At 43.8% G+C, this 18,451-nt stretch overlaps 1 protein-coding gene across 1 annotated transcript in view; it reads left to right on the forward strand.

Annotated features, from left to right (window-relative positions):
- The window catches only part of LOC138365575 (probable glutamate receptor), a 90,770-nt gene that overhangs the window by 61,163 nt on the left and 11,156 nt on the right, over nucleotides 1-18,451 (forward strand). Inside the window, exon 5 of the mRNA XM_069326051.1 lies at nucleotides 17,037-17,362. Coding sequence (XP_069182152.1) covers nucleotides 17,037-17,362 — 326 coding nt within the window. The remainder of the gene's footprint in view (nucleotides 1-17,036; nucleotides 17,363-18,451) is intronic.

Here is an 18,451-nt window from a genome sequence, read left to right on the forward strand (position 1 = left end):
CAGGAAGGCTTGCTTGGCACATGGAATAGTTCTTAAGAAACACACAGACACTTAACACACTGGTACCTAGGAAGGCAAGGTTAGATTAGCACAGTTAAGTTTAAGTAGGAACAATATTTCCCGGCACAAGCCCCCATAACTCTTTGTTACCTATCGTTCGTTACGGCTCGTGACCCTACAACAGCCAAGCTTTAAGTCTAGGGTTACTACAACTGCTGTTGTTTAAAGCGGGGCACCAGTATAACCCCATGAATGATAACAGGCACAGAATTAAAAGTATATCTCCCTTAGGACTGAAGAAATATACGTATGCATTTTAATATATATATATATTTCATATACATCTCAATATGGTATATATGAACAGTGGGTCACTATTAAAGCAAACATCAAATACTGTCTCTCCCAGAGTAAAAAATCTACTACATGACACAACAACAAGTAAACAGACTTATCTCCCACATGTTATTCTTCCTGGTCCCTCGAAGCTACTGAACTCTCGCTCTGTCGCTACCCATAATCCTCTCCCGTCTGCCTCATCCAGGATGAGGGATGGAAACTAAGGACTTTTTAATATTTAAAACTAATTGAACAACCACTTGTTCTCAAAACACATAAGAATGCAAATTACATATAATAGTTACTTGCAAAATATATAAGTACAATGCCACCTGTTTAATTACAGTACATAAACTATTATATATACTAAATAAAAGTGACATCTGGAACTCCCAAAACTGAACAGGTCCAACTTCCCGAATCTAACAGGTATTAGACGTGTGCAAAGCAACCGCGCTCCTGTCTCCACTGACGCTGCCACACCACACGATAATTTACAAAAACACAATGTGTGTACATATACAGGCAATGATATAATGGAACAAAACAAGTTATTTTAAATTTATATACGTATTCTGCTAGGAGTACGTAACACTGCCCAACTTCAAGTGAAGAACAGAGGTGCCAAGATCACCATACGTGGACTATTTGATCAAGGTTCCCAGAGAACTTTCATTACTCAAAGGGCAGCAGAGGCACTTAATTTACAACCAATAGGACAGGTAAATTTAAACCTGTCAGGGTTCATGATAAATCGAGGAACCCATGAATACTCAGTAGTTCAACCGCTTGTACGACTAGGTAGTCAAGCCAAGGCTGTCCAAACCATTGTTGTAGATCAAATACCTTTAGACTTAAATATTAAAGGTCTGGGGTACACAGCCCACTTCCTGCAGGAACGTGAAATTAATTTGGCTGACAACAAATTAACGTCTGACCGCCTTAACAATGTAGATGTACTAGTAGGAGCCGACTACTATTACCAGTTCATAACTGGACATGTTAAACGATTGGGAATGAATATGCTCCAATCTGCAGGAGGCTACTTACTTACTGGTAAAGTTCTGAATGTGAACAAGCCTAAACCTGCCAACAATAATAAATTAGTCAGCAGTAAGTCAATTCTCCAACAGCAAGCTAAAAGGAGAAACACAGCTGAATAATAAACTCAGATTGAATGTAGTGCAATTGATACTCGCCGAGATGTTTCATAGCTCTCAGTGATAACCAATAGTCCGTACTCAAACAAGTACAAGTCACAGCGACCAAGCTATTGAATTCACTGCAGACCTAGAATTATTCTCGACAAGTAGTAATTGACCACACTCAGTCTTCCTAGTTAAATTGTAATGTTAGGCTAGAGAATCTAGTATTCCCTAGGAATTAATAATGTTAGGCTAGAGAATCTAGCACTCAATGCCACTGGCATTTCCTGAATTTAGTGATAAAATTCACTAGGACCACTGGTCCACTATACTTGCGCTTAAAAGTTTGCCAAGAAAACCTTCTTAATACCATGTTTTCTGCACTAAGAGTTAGTGATAAATACTTGCATTAATTGTTTGAGTTGTTTTTCTTCCGTTTCTGCTTATTTAGTGTAGGAGCGCAGCACGAACAAACTTGCAAACTTACTAATATGTAAGTGAATTTCCAGAGAACTAATATGTTTAATGCATTATCGTTAAACATTAGCATTGTTAATTAACATGCTTCATGAGCTTAACATAGCTCACCTTAGAATTAACGTAATAATATGAGTGCTCGTTCACCATGCGCACGAGCTTAATATTGCTCGCCATGATAACTGAATGACAAAACTCCACCTCGTTAATTCGAGTTCACTGAACTCAACCTGTTAACTGTTAACGAGCTCCATGTAGCTCACCCTGTCAGCCCTGCTGACGAGCTTAATACAGCTCACCCTGTCAACACTGTTGACGAGTTCAATGTAACTCACCCTGTTAACTGTAAACGAGCTCCATGTAGCTCACCCAGTTAGCACTAGCTAACGAGCTCAATGCAGCTCACCCTGTCAACACTGTTGACGAGTTCCATGTAACTCACCTTGTTAACTGTTAACGAGCTCCATGTAGCTCACCCTGTTAGCACTAGCTAACGAGCTCAATGCAGCTCACCCTGTCAACACTGTTGACGAGTTCCATGTAACTCACCCTGTTAACTGTTAACGAGCTCCATGTAGCTCACCCTGTCAGCACTGCTGACGAGCTCAATGCAGCTCACCCTGTCAACACTGTTGACGAGTTCACTGTAACTCACCCTGTTAGCACTAGCTAACGAGCTCCATGTAGCTCACCCTGTTAGCACTAGCTAACGAGCTCACTGTAGCTCACCCTGTCAACACTGTTGACGAGTTCACTGTAACTCACCCTGTTAGCACTGCTAACGAGCTCACTGTAGCTCACCATGTTCACGAGTTCAATATAGCTCGACCTGTTAATGAGCTCAATACTGCTCACCATGTTAATTCGAGTACATTTTGCTCACAATTAGCTTAGTCCCTTACTTAGGTAGGTTAGAAATTCAAACCATTTATTTAGGTAGATTTATGGACTTTAGTTAGTGTCAACTGAGTACTAGCCTAATCTGTACTCACCATTAATTACAGTTGACTATACTTATAGAGACTGATTTAATAAACTCAAATTCATGTAAAGGTGATTTCGTACTAACCAGTTTACAGTGTCAAGCCTATGAGCTGCCATTTAATTAGCTCATAAGTCAGAATGACTAGGCTACTAATCTCACTGTCGACTCAGAATTTTCCTTGATTTTAAAGAATAAACTTTTCAGTTCTCTACCTTTCTATTATTTAGCTAGTTAGCAAATTAGTTGTACCATCAGTCAGCATGACTACTGCACGGCAGTGCACATTTAATTCAATTTCCTCATTTGAATTTGAGGTGATCGTGATGCTGCGTGATGTTATTGTCTAGTAACTCAATAGTTACAAGTCACAGCGACCCTAGACAGTTGCCTTACTGTAGTGTCATAGTCTCCTTGATCTTAAATGACTAATAATACTTTACTGTATAATCATACAATAGCGTTATCAGTTCTTAGGAACTTATTCTGAGTTTACCTACGATTCAGCAGCTACGTAATACACCATTACATGTCACTGCGACCCTAGTTGTTGAGTTTATTGTGAGCTTTAGAGTGTTCCTGATTACCGATAACTTAATCATTTAATGTTTCATTATTTAATGCATGTTTCCACTAAGGGAAACTACAAGCCTATTACAACTCTGAACAAGAGTAATTTCTTTCACATCCCACTGAGAAAACTGTGATGATGCTACGATGTGATATCACGTAACAAAACATTACACGTCACTATGACCAGGATATCGCATCACTGTAGATTCTGTTAGTTTAAATTGGGAGAGTTGAATTCTATAAATATTGTGTAGGCTACCAACAACATGTTTCAGTTGACATGTAAATAGCAAGACTCAAATTCCTTAATAAATCCGGAACGTTCGTTATGTGTGTACTAACATACAAACATACTAATGTATTAATCTTAATATCACTTCGGGATAGGTCAGTACAACACAGTACACTGCGACCCTGGGAATCCCCCCCCCCCGTAGTTATGTTGGATATTTCCAACATCGAATACAGCATTGTTGTATTCTCATTACTTATTACTAACCATACTAAATATTGTAGTAAGTAAAATTAACAACTCGTAGAATTCTCCTGTACTAATAATTCATCTGTGCATTAGGCTAGAATTCTCATGTCACCTGACGCCAGTATTGCGTCAGATTTCTTTACAGTAAAACACATTATATTCAATTTGTGTGAGAATTAAATACGATTCTCCATAATTAAAGCATTCTGTATGACAACTGATTGCAGACGAATTGTTCTCTAACTAAAAGCCGAATAGAGCGTTAGAATCATAGCGTCTACCTCACGATAGTGTTAACGTCATCAATGAATGCCATGGGGAGACATTAATTCCTCTCCCTTATATATTTGCTATTCTTAAATAATTAAATAATAATATTTCGTTCCACTAAATAATAAACCCGTCCAGTCTTTAAAGTTTCAAGCGCGAATGCGAGAAATATTAATGTTCAAGACAATAATTTGTGTTATGAACGTCGACTCGGCGTGGGTTGGAGGGACGCCATCCCCCGCAGTCGGTAGACCGTCGGTACGCGGACACGTGCAGAGCCAGAAGTAGGCAGAACTGTACTTACCGTACTCATAAACGACGCCATTGCCCAGCAAATCGGGCAGGTGTTATTCATACTCAGATGAAAGCCGCCACTGTGAGGCGTGAACGACCTTGCAGACAATATCTTCAACTAGTGCTGGTGTTAAATGAGGGACCCCTAGACTTGGTTCCTGACGACACGTGATCAGCCAGCTTGAAACGCATCAATCCAGGATAGGTTCACCGGAGCCTGGGATGCGAAATTACGGCAATCTTAATACTTATACAGTGCCCACAGCTAAGTACCCTTTATTTGATGCATCATTTACAGGTTTAATAATAGCGGGGTGATTGTTCGTCACGCGGCGAGATAACACCTAATAACAGGTGATTAGAATTCCATCTGTAGATATGAATAATCTTGAATATGAATTGAGTAGTTAAATCAATTGCTACTGGTAGTTATTTATCTTGCAGCTCGAGAGACGAATTCCTCATGCTGTCTTCTCCATGTTAACCGTGCCATTCGTCAGTGTACCAGACTTGGAGATTAAGAGGACTACCATGGTTATCTAAAGGAATCTACTACCAGCTAAGGCTTATTTCTTTTTATCCACATTCTTGCAATTTGATACATTCAGAATGTTTAATATTAATGTGTGATTTACTGTAACTCATTACTATGCTCATATTCATGTTCTTCTTTATATGAATAATATTATATTCAGCATTATTTATAGGATTAGATTATTATTAATTGAATTAGTGAACGAACCACACTGATTCCTGGACGTACTGACCTCCAGTAATAACCCCCCAATGTAGGTGTTTGAGGTTTGTTTTTTAATAATACAGCCCATTAATTATTCTTATGATCATACTTTCTAGTCATATCCATAGTCACTGGTTTTCTCTAGAATTTTACCTAATGATCTGAAATTCTCAGTTTTCCTCTTTACTTTAAAAGCGGGTGGTCCTTCGTAATTTAATTTTCTACTTTAATTATTAATTAATCAGAATCAAGCCCAAATATCCCACAGGTGTATTTTATACACAGAACCACACATGTAGATGTATATAGATATATTTTGTTTGTAGACTGACTCGAGTATGTAAACCGGTCAGTGTAGACATTTCTACCATATAAGTGTCTGTTGATCTGTCGATTCATTATATATCATTCAGAGTCAAGATTAATGCCATGTTGCTGCATGTTATTATATTATTCCAGAGGTAGGCAGGCCACTGTAGTTAAGGTTGTCAGAGGACACCCTGAGGTCTGTATAATTATGTAGTACTACTACTCTAGGGATGATATAATTTATATATATGTGTAATTTTATGTTGTTGTGATGCATGTTGGGTACCTATTTGATTTATGATCATTGATTAGTGTGTACCATTTCCATGTGTTTCATTTGCATGTATATTATTACAGTGTTGTGTGGTGAGTCAGTAATTGTGATTGCTGACTGATTACCTAATGATGTCATTAGCATGTGGGGTTTGCTGGCGGCATCATTATGTTTGTATGTTTGGGCAGTGTTGTTGTTTGGTATACGTTATATTACTGCCCTAGGAGCTGTGTTGATGATTTAAGGAGGTCTCTTTCATTATTCAGGGGATTTCACAGTACTTAATGAGAGAGCAAGCAATTGATTGGTTTATCTGCCTAATTAGGAGAATTAGTGCCAGCTGTCAGTGTAGTGAAAGTGTCTTATATTGACGTAAATTGTTTTGCTAGGGTAGTGAATCCACACAGTAGTTTCTTGCAACTGTTGCAAGATTAGAGGGGGCAGTAATGTAGGTATACTTTTGTGTTGCCAAACCGTGTGTCATTACTGTGAGGGTACAGTAATTACCGTGTTGCAGAGCTGCAACTGTATGTGGGCTGTGCATTTATTTTGTTATGCCACTGTAAGTGTGACATATGTAACCTGTTGTTCCTCTGTGTTTTTTAAGTTGTGTTGATGACTTAAGGATTCAGTGAGAGTTAATTAAGGGGTAATTAACGACATACGGGGTTGTACATCACTTAATGAGAGAGAGTTGTTATGGAAAAAAGTACTGAGCTTGTTGAGATACGTTTCAGGTGCAATTAATTGTCCGTGTGACAACTAATTGACCACTCTAGCTAATTGTGTAATTAGCATTCTCATCATGAATTCACATAGTAGGGAGGAACTGTCAAGGTCTGGCAGTATTTGTCTTAACGTAATTTGCTCGAGACTAAGTGCTTGTCTGTGGTACAGCAATTAGTGGCTCATGATAATTAGTGGAGTAATTAACGGCAATGGTCTTGATGACTCGGTAAAGCGAGGTCATGGGGCTAGCTTAACTCGTTGAATTAATCATATCCTGTCTGGTGACAGTGGATTAAGATGCACTCATGTTAATTAAGGTAATTAACACCTCGTCCGTGAATTCACAGTGTTTGATGAGACCTGCTTAAGCGGAGTGAGACGTATATATATATATGTATAATTAGGTATCGGTCCTAGTGACAGTTAATTAATTGCTCGGGGTTAATTTGGGTAATTAACGCTCATTAAAGTAAAAGTTTGACATAGACTGTTGAAAAGTTACCAAGATAGAGGTAGGCTTAGTTAACATAACTCGATTGGGATTAAATTAGTTGTCCGTTTGACATTAATTAAGAATTACATACTGAATACTTGAAGGAGTCAAGTGTGGTGTAATTTAAGAGAATGAGTTATTGTTAACAAGTTGACTTGTGTTAAGAGAGACAATTGTTTGTGATTAACGTAAAGTACTTTGTTGCTGACTGCTGTGGACAGTCAATTAACGTAATTAATCACATAATCAATTTTGTAATTGATTAAGGCATTTTCTTTTGTTACTTTACGAGAGTAAAGTAACTTAGGGATTTCAGGAGAAGTGTCTCAGAATCCCACCTTGCCTGGCTTTGTTTACTGTTTACATGTGCAACTTCTTGCAGGGAGTTGCAAAGAATGTTCACATTAGGTTGTGATAGGGGGAGTCAGTGTTGGACTACCCGCCTTGTTTCGTGGGTATCTCGCCTGGAGGGTTGGAGGACCTGTAAGATTGTGATTATAGTATCTGTTCACCGTGAAGCTGTGACAATATTGATTGCAAGCTTGTATCATCAATGGGCATCATTGTTCACTTAGTTCATTTAGTCAGCCTGAAGTGTCAGCAAGATGGAGACTGATGTCATTTCTCGAGGGGCTGTTGAATAGGTATGTTGCAAGTGCCACTGGATAGACATTAACGTAACGAATCACTCACTGTTATGTAAACTTAGTATTGTGAATTATTTGTTTGCAATATTGCGTCGTCAGAGGGCACCCCTGTGTTCAGGTTAGTTCAGTATGCAGCTACACAGCAATGGACCGGAGTCGTTGCTATTTAGCTGTTGTTATAGTGCCACTTGATGGACATTAACGTAACGTAAACTCGATGTTGGAATAGTTTAGTCTTTTGTAAATAAATTGTTAATTTGTTATAGAAAACGGAATTTGATGTCAACCCTTCAACCATTATTTTCAACCCATGTTCTGCTTTATACAATTGTCTGTAAATGTGATCTTTTTTTAATGACGGCTGTTCTTGGGAAATTCGAATTCCAATTCATAGCACTACACATCAAAGTAAAATTTGATTGTGAGAACCCGTCGGTTACCCTTTATTGGTTTTAACGTCCTTTTTTAACTAGGAGGAGCCAGCGGCCCAAGTGGACAGGTTTTCACCCTTGTGGTGGAAGCCTGGCGGTTTGCTCCCGCTTTTCCTTTTTCTGTTGGTCTCATGCTTAGAGTAGAAATATCTGCGGTGTGCAGTTTTTTATGCTTGAGGTCCACCTCCTAAGGGAGGTAGGCGTAGAAAAAATCTCACAATAGGATGTTTATACCGGGCTGCTGGCAGAGTCAGGTAGCATGTACTAATGAAGGTGATCTGCAGTGGAGTGCTGGTGTGAGGCCTGGTGAGGAGAGCTGGTGTGAGGCCTGGTGAGGAAAGCTGGTGTGAGGCCTGGTGAAGAGAGCTGGTGTGAGGCCTGGTGAGGAAAGCTGGTGTGAGGCATGGTGAGGAGTGCTGGTGTGAGGCCTGGTGAGGAAAGCTGGTGTGAGGGATGGTGAGGAGAGCTGGTGTTAGACCTGGTGAAGAGAGCTGGTGTGAGGCATGGTGAGGAGAGCTGGTGTGAGGCCTGGTGAGGAGAGCTGGTGTGAGGCCTGGTGAGGAGAGCTGGTGTGAGGCTTGGTAAGGAGAGCTGGTGTGAGTCATGGTGAGGAGAGCTGGTGTTAGACCTGGTGAGGAGAGCTGGTGTGAGGCCTGGTGAGGAGAGCTGGTGTGAGTCATGGTGAGGAGAGCTGGTGTGAGGCATGGCGAGGAGAGCTGGTGTGAGTCATGGTGAGGAGAGCTTGTGTGAGGCCTGGTGAGGAGAGCTGGTGTGAGGCCTGGTGAGTGGAGCTTGTGTGAGACATGGTGAGGAGAGCTGGTGTGAGGCCTGGTGAAGAGAGCTGGTGTGAGACCTGGTGAGTGGAGCTTGTGTGAGACATGGTGAGGAGAGCTGGTGTGAGGCCTGGTGAGGAGAGCTGGTGTGAGGCCTGGTGAGGAGAGCTGGTGTGAGGCCTGTTGAGGAGAGCTGGTGTGAGGCATGGTGAGGAGAGCTGGTGTGAGTCATGGTGAGGAGAGCTGGTGTGATGCATGGTGAGGAGAGCTGGTGTGAGTCATGGTGAGGAGAGCTGGTGTGATGCATGGTGAGGAGAGCTGGTGTGATGCATGGTGAGGAGAGCTTGTGTGAGTCATGGTGAGGAGAGCTGGTGTGATGCATGGTGAGGAGAGCTAGTGTGAGTCATGGTGAGGAGAGCTTGTGTGAGTCATGGTGAGGAGAGCTTGTGTGAGTCACGGTGAGGAGAGCTTGTGTGATGCATGGTGAGGAGAGCTGGTGTGGTGCATGGTGAGGAGAGCTGGTGTGATGCATGGTGAGGAGAGCTGGTGTGATGCATGGTGAGGAGAGCTTGTGTGAGTCATGGTGAGGAGAGCTTGTGTGAGTCATGGTGAGGAGAGCTTGTGTGATGCATGGTGAGGAGAGCTGGTGTGATGCATGGTGAGGAGAGCTGGTGTGAGTCATGGTGAGGAGAGCTGGTGTGATGCATGGTGAGGAGAGCTGGTGTGATGCATGGTGAGGAGAGCTTGTGTGAGTCATGGTGAGGAGAGCTGGTGTGATGCATGGTGAGGAGAGCTTGTGTGAGTCATGGTGAGGAGAGCTTGTGTGAGTCATGGTGAGGAGAGCTTGTGTGAGTCATGGTGAGGAGAGCTTGTGTGATGCATGGTGAGGAGAGCTGGTGTGATGCATGGTGAGGAGAGCTGGTGTGATGCATGGTGAGGAGAGCTGGTGTGATGCATGGTGAGGAGAGCTGGTGTGATGCATGGTGAGGAGAGCTTGTGTGAGTCATGGTGAGGAGAGCTTGTGTGAGTCATGGTGAGGAGAGCTTGTGTGATGCATGGTGAGGAGAGCTGGTGTGATGCATGGTGAGGAGAGCTGGTGTGATGCATGGTGAGGAGAGCTGGTGTGATGCATGGTGAGGAGAGCTGGTGTGATGCATGGTGAGGAGAGCTTGTGTGAGTCATGGTGAGGAGAGCTTGTGTGAGTCATGGTGAGGAGAGCTTGTGTGATGCATGGTGAGGAGAGCTGGTGTGATGCATGGTGAGGAGAGCTGGTGTGATGCATGGTGAGGAGAGCTTGTGTGAGTCATGGTGAGGAGAGCTTGTGTGAGTCATGGTGAGGAGAGCTTGTGTGAGTCATGGTGAGGAGAGTGGGTGTGAGTCATGGTGAGGAGAGCTTGAATGAAGCAGATAGCTTGAGCGAGGCAGGGGGTGGAGAGCTCGCTGGAGGGCAAGAACAGTAAGCTCGAGCGAGGGCGAGAGTGGAGAGCTCTGATGAGGCAGGGATTAGCTCACTGCTTTATAGCGGGGCTTCTAACGTCTAGTGTCGTGACGCTGAACCCCGGTTCATTCCGAACACAGCGATTACACAACACATAACACCTTGCCTCAGCAACCGTTACTACCACCGTGTACTCCTACACACACCAGACCCTTGAGGCGTACCACTAGGTTTGTACTGGAACACATTGAATGAACATACGGAAGGTATTTAAAGGCCGTCGGGTTTTGTCATTGAATTACAAAGAATAGACTCTGACAAATAATACTATATTCATTAACATACTCTATTAGGTCAATACACTTCCAATACCCATAGACCACTTGACCTCCGCGATCACCACACACACTCGTAACTTCCGCCTAAGTCCCTAATACGGAATGATTACTACAACGCTCCACACCCGGTTAGTCTTACATTCAATACTCACATACTGCAGACTTAACTTGGTCACTAAGATCACAACAGGCTCCCGCATAGCTGTCTGCTACACTTCGCTGCTGCCACAAACGGAGACCTCAGAGGACTTGCTAGTTCAACTTCCACAACCAGACTGCCTCCAGTCAGCCATGGCCTCAAACATTTCACCACTCCTCTCAAGGAAGGTATAATCCGATTAACCTTATCCCTAGAGCGGTAATCTTGTTCCTAGAAGCCTGACGAAGAATAATTCCTCTTTCCAGGAATTATTAATTTGGCTAAACAGCTTCGGTCTTAATCCATTGACCTTTCTTAGATATGTGATCCATAGTCTGTCTACTTACATGTACTTTCAATCATCATTCGTTAAGTGTTGTAGTAATGATCCTCTAGCTAATAATTCCTACTAACTTGTGGATTACAACACCAGTTTAGCAGTTGGAAGTAGGCTGGTGATACTGTGTTGCTGTTGTTGTTTTAGTTTCAGTTACTTGGAACAAAAAGTTGCAAGTTGCACGGGCTTTAATGAGCCCGTAGTGGACTTACCTGGCACAGGAGCGGAGCAAGTACTCACCTAATTGTGCGTGTGGGTGATGAGCTTTGTCTCTTTGGTCCCGCCTCTCAACTGTTTATCAACTGGTGTACAGATTCCTGAGCCTTCTGGGCTCTATCATATCTACATTTGAAACTGTGTATTGATTCAGCCTCCACCACATCACTTCCTAGTGCATTCCATTTATTAACTACTCTGACACTGAAAAAGTTCTTTCTAACGTCTCTGTGGCTCATCTGGGTACTAAGTTTCCACCTGTATCCCCTTGTTCGTGTCCCACCCGTGATGAAGAGTTTGTCTTTGTCCACCCTGTCAATTCCCCTGAGAATTTTGTAGGTTGTTATCATGTCTCCCCTTACTCTTCTGTTTTCCGGGGACGTGAGGTTCAGCTCCTTTAGCCTTTCCTCGTAGCTCTTACCTCTTGTGTGAAGTACGGATTATGGTAACCCCGCACTGGGTCACGGGTTATGTAATAGCACGGGTTATGGTGACCCCGTAGTGGACTTATCTGGCACAGGAGTGGCAAGTAGCATGGGCTATGGTGAGTCCGTAGTGGACTTACCTGGAACAGGAGTGGCAAGTAGCATGGGCTATGGTGAGCCCCATAGTTGATTTATCTGGCACAGAAGCGGGGTAAGTAGCACGGGCTATGGTGAACCCGTAGTGGACTTACCTGGCACAGGAGCGGCAAGTAGCACGGGCTATGGTGAACCCGTAGTGGACTTACCTGGCACAGGAGCGGCAAATAGCACGGGCTATCTTGAACCCGTAGTGGACTTACCTGGCACAGGAGCGGCAAGTAGCACGGGCTATGGTGAGCCCGTAGTGGACTTACCTGGCATTGGAGCGGGGCTAGTAGCCCGGGCTACGGTGAGCCCGTAGTGGACTTACCTGATACATAAGCGGGGCAAGTAGCATGGGCTATCTTGAGCCAGTAGTTAACTTACCTGGCACAGGAGCGGCGCAAGTAGCACTGGCTATTGCGAGGCCGTAGTGAACTTACCTTGCACAGGAGCGGAGCAAGTAGCGCTGGCTATGGTGAGGCCGTAATGGACTTACATGGCACAGGAGCGGAGCAAGTAGCAGGGGCTGTGGTGAGTCCGTAGTGGACTTACCTGGCAGACAAGCGGTAAGTAGCACAGGCTATGGTGAGCCCGTAGTGATCTTACTTGGCACAGGAGCCGGTCAAGTAGCACAAGCTATAATAAGCTCATAGTGGAGTTACCTGTCACAGTAGTGGAGCAAGTAGCACAGGCTATGGTGAGCCCGTAGTGAACTTACTTGGCACAGGATCCGGGCAAGTAGCACGGGCTATAATAAGCTCATAGTGGAGTTACCTGTCACAATAGTGGAGCTAGTAGCACGAGCTATGGTGAACCCATAGTGAACTTTACTGGCACAGGAGCAGAACAAGTAGCACGGACTATGGTGAACCCGTAGTGAACTTACTTGGTACAGGAGCGGGGCAAGTAGCACAGTTTATGGTGAGCACGTAGTGGACTTACCTGGCACAGAAGCGGGGAAAGTTTGCTTTTTTTCTATTTTTATTTTTACATGCATAGCATGCAAATTAAATACAATAAAAAACAAGACAAGAACATAGAAAACATAACAAAACAAAACAAGAAACCAACGGCCAGAAGGGCCGAGAGCACAGTACAACATATTACAAACACGGTAAATGCACGAGAAATTTAGCATACACCAAGACACAAAAAACAAAACAATGTCAAACAAGCCAGCACAGTAACAGTTCAAAACAAAACATCACAAAACAAATCAAACATCAAGAGTAACAATATAAAATATAACAAGAAAATCCCAATATACAACAAAACAAAATAAAAATAACAAACAAGTACAACTTGTAATGCAAGCAGAAAACACCAGTGCAAATGTACATCACAGAAACAAGACATGAATAAAAACACTCTCACCACACCAACCGCCTCGCAACAAACAAAGGAAGAGGCCCAAAATATACAATAATAACAAACTAGCACTCCATGCAATCAAGAAACGAAACATAGTAACATATACAACAAACAAACAAGCACCGGCCTGAAGGACCGGGAACAAAAACACAATATAAAGGACATCATGAAAATAGATACAAGAAAAACTCACAGCACACAACAAGCCAAAAATAAAAAAAAAACAATAACAAAAAAAAACACAATCTAGCAATGCATAAGTAGAACACACATGGCAAAGTAACAATACAAAAGCAAATACAGGAATAAAAACGCCCTCACCAAAACACCTGCCTTGCAAATAAGGGATAGGCACGGGTACAAAAGACAATAGGGCAAACAAAACGCCATAGGGGCACACAACTCTACAGTAACATTGAATCAGCTGACATATTTGCCCGGGAACAAGACCCGGGGGAACCGCACATGAACGCCTCCCAAATCAGCCAATTTCCCCAAGTGATCTGACCCTCCACCGGGGGCGCCATGTTATCCGGAACCCCGGCAACAAACACATGGATACAGGGAACACAGACGGTGTCACACCGGAGGCGAGTAACCGCCACCCTACGCCATACATCGGGAACCCGCCCACCTTGAAAGTCCTCCAGTACTTCAGATCGCAGGAACTTGGCAACCACGTCCTCCAGAGCCTCAGGTCGCAACCCCACAGCAAAGGGCTGGGCAGTGGGTACCATCACAGGGGCACCAGCAGCTGCAGGAACACCACCAGACGACCGCAGGGAACCGGGGCGGCGCATCCTTCCGTAAAGTCACTACCAGGCCACGCCCAGCACCAGCATCCGCACTATCCTTGGCAGAGGAAGCCACCACACCCCACTGCTGAGAGCCCCCTGGTGGGGAAGGAACAGAAGGCACACCCGAGACACGGGCATCATCACCAAAAGGTACATGAACCTTTCTCCACCACCACCCGCAGAGACAACGATGCATCCGGATCCACGCCGTCAACACCTGAAGACCCACAGTCACTGAAGTCTCCAACATCGGCCCAGGCAGTAGACAAACGCCTGGAACGTTTGGGCTCCAGATATCGTCAGAGCCGGAAACGGACCCAGAAACATGGGCACCACTAGCCGGACGAACCGACGCTCGACGCAGAACGGCAGCAGCCTCTACCACAGGGGGAACCGGACCACACACATCAGGAGGCTCCGCAGCCACCCCAGCACCAAGCACAGGAGGGACCCGAGGTGAGGCGGCAGGGCCAGGTCCAGCAGCCGAAGACGAGGATGCAGATGATGACGCCCCACAGGGAGTACCAGGAAGACCCAAGGGAGCAGCAGGGCCAGAGACAGGAGCAGGAGTAACATCCGACGGCATGGCAACATCCGGAGGAGGGCTGGCGACAACCGGGAGAACAACGGGCGACGCTGGGGGAGCCTCAGCAGCGAACAGGACGCTCACCTCCTCACCCCCGGAGTCCTCCTGCAGAGGGAGCGGCGGGAAATCCTCTTCACGGAACAAATTCACGGAAGTGATAGGATCAGCAGTACACCCGGCAGCCTGACGCCCCAACAAGCCACACCGGAAACAAGTACGGGGTTGTCGGGCATAAAACACCCTCACGTAGTACCCTAACAGTCGGACAGATGACGGAATTTCCGACCTCAGTCGCATCCCGAGGGTCCGAATATTGTTCTTCACACCTGAACACGTTCCAGACGATATTGAGTTCATCCGCACACTGACAACGGAGCCGTACCTCTGGAAGAAACGCCGGAGGAGAGTCTAAGGAAACTCCATGGGGGCGCCATGGACACTTACATATGTCACAGCACCACTACGGTCCGAAACGGTCACAGACCCGGTGCCGTCTTGCAGCTGCAATGTACGCCCCTCGTACCTCCGGAGAAAATCACGGTACACTGCTTCACCCACAAACTTGATGATGACACGGCGAGCAGTGACCAGCTCGACACCATATATGTCCTGGACCGGGACCCTGAGCATGTCACTCAAGGCCAAGTCCACAATCGGGTAACCAGCAAGTCAAGTAAACTCCAAACCTATGGAGTTTACCTTCACGACAGCTGGAATATGGCTGCCCATCGCAAACACGCCACGTCCACACCACCAGGAACAGCAGGGAGGGTCAATGGTGAGGACGTAGCGGACTTACTTGGCACAGGAGTGGGGCAAGTAGCCCAGGCTATGGTGAGCACGTAGTGGACTTACCGGGTGCAGGAGCGGGGCTGTAACATGAGTGATGGTGTGTCTCCGGCCGCTTGATGTCTGCGTCTTCATGACCTTGTGTTGGACCGAGTTTGCTCCTCACCTGGCAGGCTGGTCATCATTGGCCTGATGGCAAGCTTTCTGTTGTGTTAAGTGATTCATGAAAACCTTGCGAAATTGGTTGTTAAAGGTTAGTGAATATGATTGTAGCTGTTATTAGCGATTATGGGGATTATTGGAGATTTTTTTGTAGTTACAAAAGTGATTCTTAAAATTTTTAATATCATGCGAATAATTTAAGTAGTTGTCTATAATGTGATTCTTTCACATTCATGTATTCGTAAGTAAATGATGTAGTTGCAAACCTACAGTTGCAAGTGTGAACCGACGACGGAGACAAAAATGCTATATAATAAGAAAATAACAAAGAAAACTATAGATTGCCATGAGAAGGATTCACGTTAATAACGTGATGAATCAATAAGAGAATTAGTAGGAGCCACGAGGAGGATTCGTAGATTTGAATCAACCTCACGGTTCTTACTGACTTTCTCATTGATATATCACGTTAATGTGATTTATTTGAGTATTGGAAGAGAAGCGTTGTTGGTGAACTACTAGACCACAGCCAAAGTGCATGGTGGTGAACTAATAGACCACATCCAGAGTAAATGGCGGTAAACTACTAGACCACAGCCAGTAGTTGAACTTGGCTTTAGTTGGAGCCAACGACCTCTGGAGGATTCAGTGGAATCGCAGGTTGCATTGCTTTTACTATGTCGTGATGTTGTGGTCTAAGGCGTGTACCAGGGAATACCCAGAGCATAGCCTCATATTCTCCACATGGCTCTCGCTGGGTTTCTGTAGAATGCCTTATGGGCCATATGAGGCAGCTCTCATTTATATTCACCCAAACTCATTCATATAGCAGCCCATCCTCCTAAAATGAAAGTAATTATTTGGTCCAAAGCTCTGATACTTTGTGGTGACCCACCAGAAAGTTTACCTCTGTTTGACAAACTGGAAACTTTTTTAATTTTGAAACCTAGGCTAACCTCTCCTAGCAATCTTAGGGCTAATACATGATATTTTAGGCCTAATACACATATGTGCTATACTAGGCTAAGGAATATTTAAGTTTGATCTTCGTTTTTTTCTGGACTATAAAAGGAATGGTACAAAAAGTGGTTTTTACTGGTTCGACCGAATAGTTACTATAAGTGCTATCGTTTCAGGAGGATGGAGTTGCATATATATGTATAATCAAACAATTTCAAACAGTTATGCAAAGTTTATCAATTGTTTAAAACAAATTAATCCTAATTTATAAAGAAAATAAATGGCTATAATATATAAAGCAATTCATGATATATAATAGTGTTTCAAATACTTGTGATTTATATTGTTTTTATTGTCAATGACTATATGTAATTGGATTAGGCAACTTGTTATTACTTATTATATCATGAAATCTTCTTGAGTTTCAGTAAAACCTCCCACCCCTCCCAGGACTCACCGGCGCAGGTGTATCAAGAGACGTACCAGTCTGTTGAATCTAAGAACTTCAAGAATGTAGTAGGCAGCTTGGAAGAGGGTATTGAGCGGGTGCTGAAGGAGGAGTATGTGTTCATGGAGTGCGAAGCATCTCTCCTCTACAAATATGGTCAAGACTGTCGACTCTATTGCCTTCCGGAAGCTTATTTCCCCTCTCAGGCATCATTTGCACTCCCGAAGGGATCACCTCTCCTTCCAGTATTTAACAGACTGTAAGTCATTGCTCTTTTTTACGGGCTATTCATGCCCGTACCACCTCTTGGGAGGCTTAATCTTCATCAATCAATCAATTACTTTTTCATTCCATTTCAAACTATGCTAGGCTGTTTATCTTACTAAGTTAAACAAAATCTCTAAATGCAACTTTAAATCCATTAGACATCAGAAGTATTTATTATATGATTGAAACTATGAATTTATAAACGTCTTACTAAAGGGAGAAAGATAGAAGAAGAGGAAGGAAGTAGTGTAAAGAAGAAGAGAGGGAGACGGGTGGGGCAATGTAAAAGGAAAGATACAGCGATGAAGAAAGAAAGAAGTTTTTTTTTTTAGATTTCATAATAAAATTGGATCATAGTGTGACGGGTTGTGGTATCGCAGCTATACTGAACAAAGATGGTATGGCTCTCCCTCACACAAATAAAAAAGTGCTGCTATTGGCCTTGCAGTGTGTAAGTCGCAGGTGGAAACAAATGAAAATCGTCAAATAAATAATTAAAACAATTTATTTAAATATTAATGAACAAAAATGACACATGACAATACTTGGCTATTACTATATAACAAATAAAATAAGTAAATGAAAGTGTAACTGTAATACAACACAAAAATATACTGGTGGTGCTGAAGACAACTACCATACCACCACAGCATCCAGCATACGACGTTGGCTAAAGGCAGACGGCGTTGCAGGAGACTAAGGTGTTACTAGGGCACTAAGGGAGAGACTGGCTCTCCAGGGTTGTTGTTGTTGTTAAAGATTTGCTACCTGGAACAAAGTTCCAAGTAGCACGGACTATGGTGAGCCCGTAGTGACTCTCCAGGGTTGTTGTTGTTGTTTAAGATTCGCTACTCAGAATGATAAGTTCCAGTAGCACGGGCTATGGTGAGCCTGTAAGTGGAGGCTCTTTGGAGCCATTATCTGTATCAGTGGCTGATACTAGAGATGTGGCGATGGATGGGGGTCTTCATGATGGTTTTCAGCCTTGAGGGCTGGCTGGCCTCCTCTCCAGGGAGGCGGTGCCCTTTATATAGTCCAGCGGTGATGACTCATCCGGTATCAACACGAGGTGGACATCTGG

This window comes from Procambarus clarkii, chromosome 17, assembly GCF_040958095.1.
Source record: "Procambarus clarkii isolate CNS0578487 chromosome 17, FALCON_Pclarkii_2.0, whole genome shotgun sequence".
NCBI classification, from domain to species: Eukaryota; Metazoa; Arthropoda; class Malacostraca; order Decapoda; family Cambaridae; genus Procambarus; species Procambarus clarkii.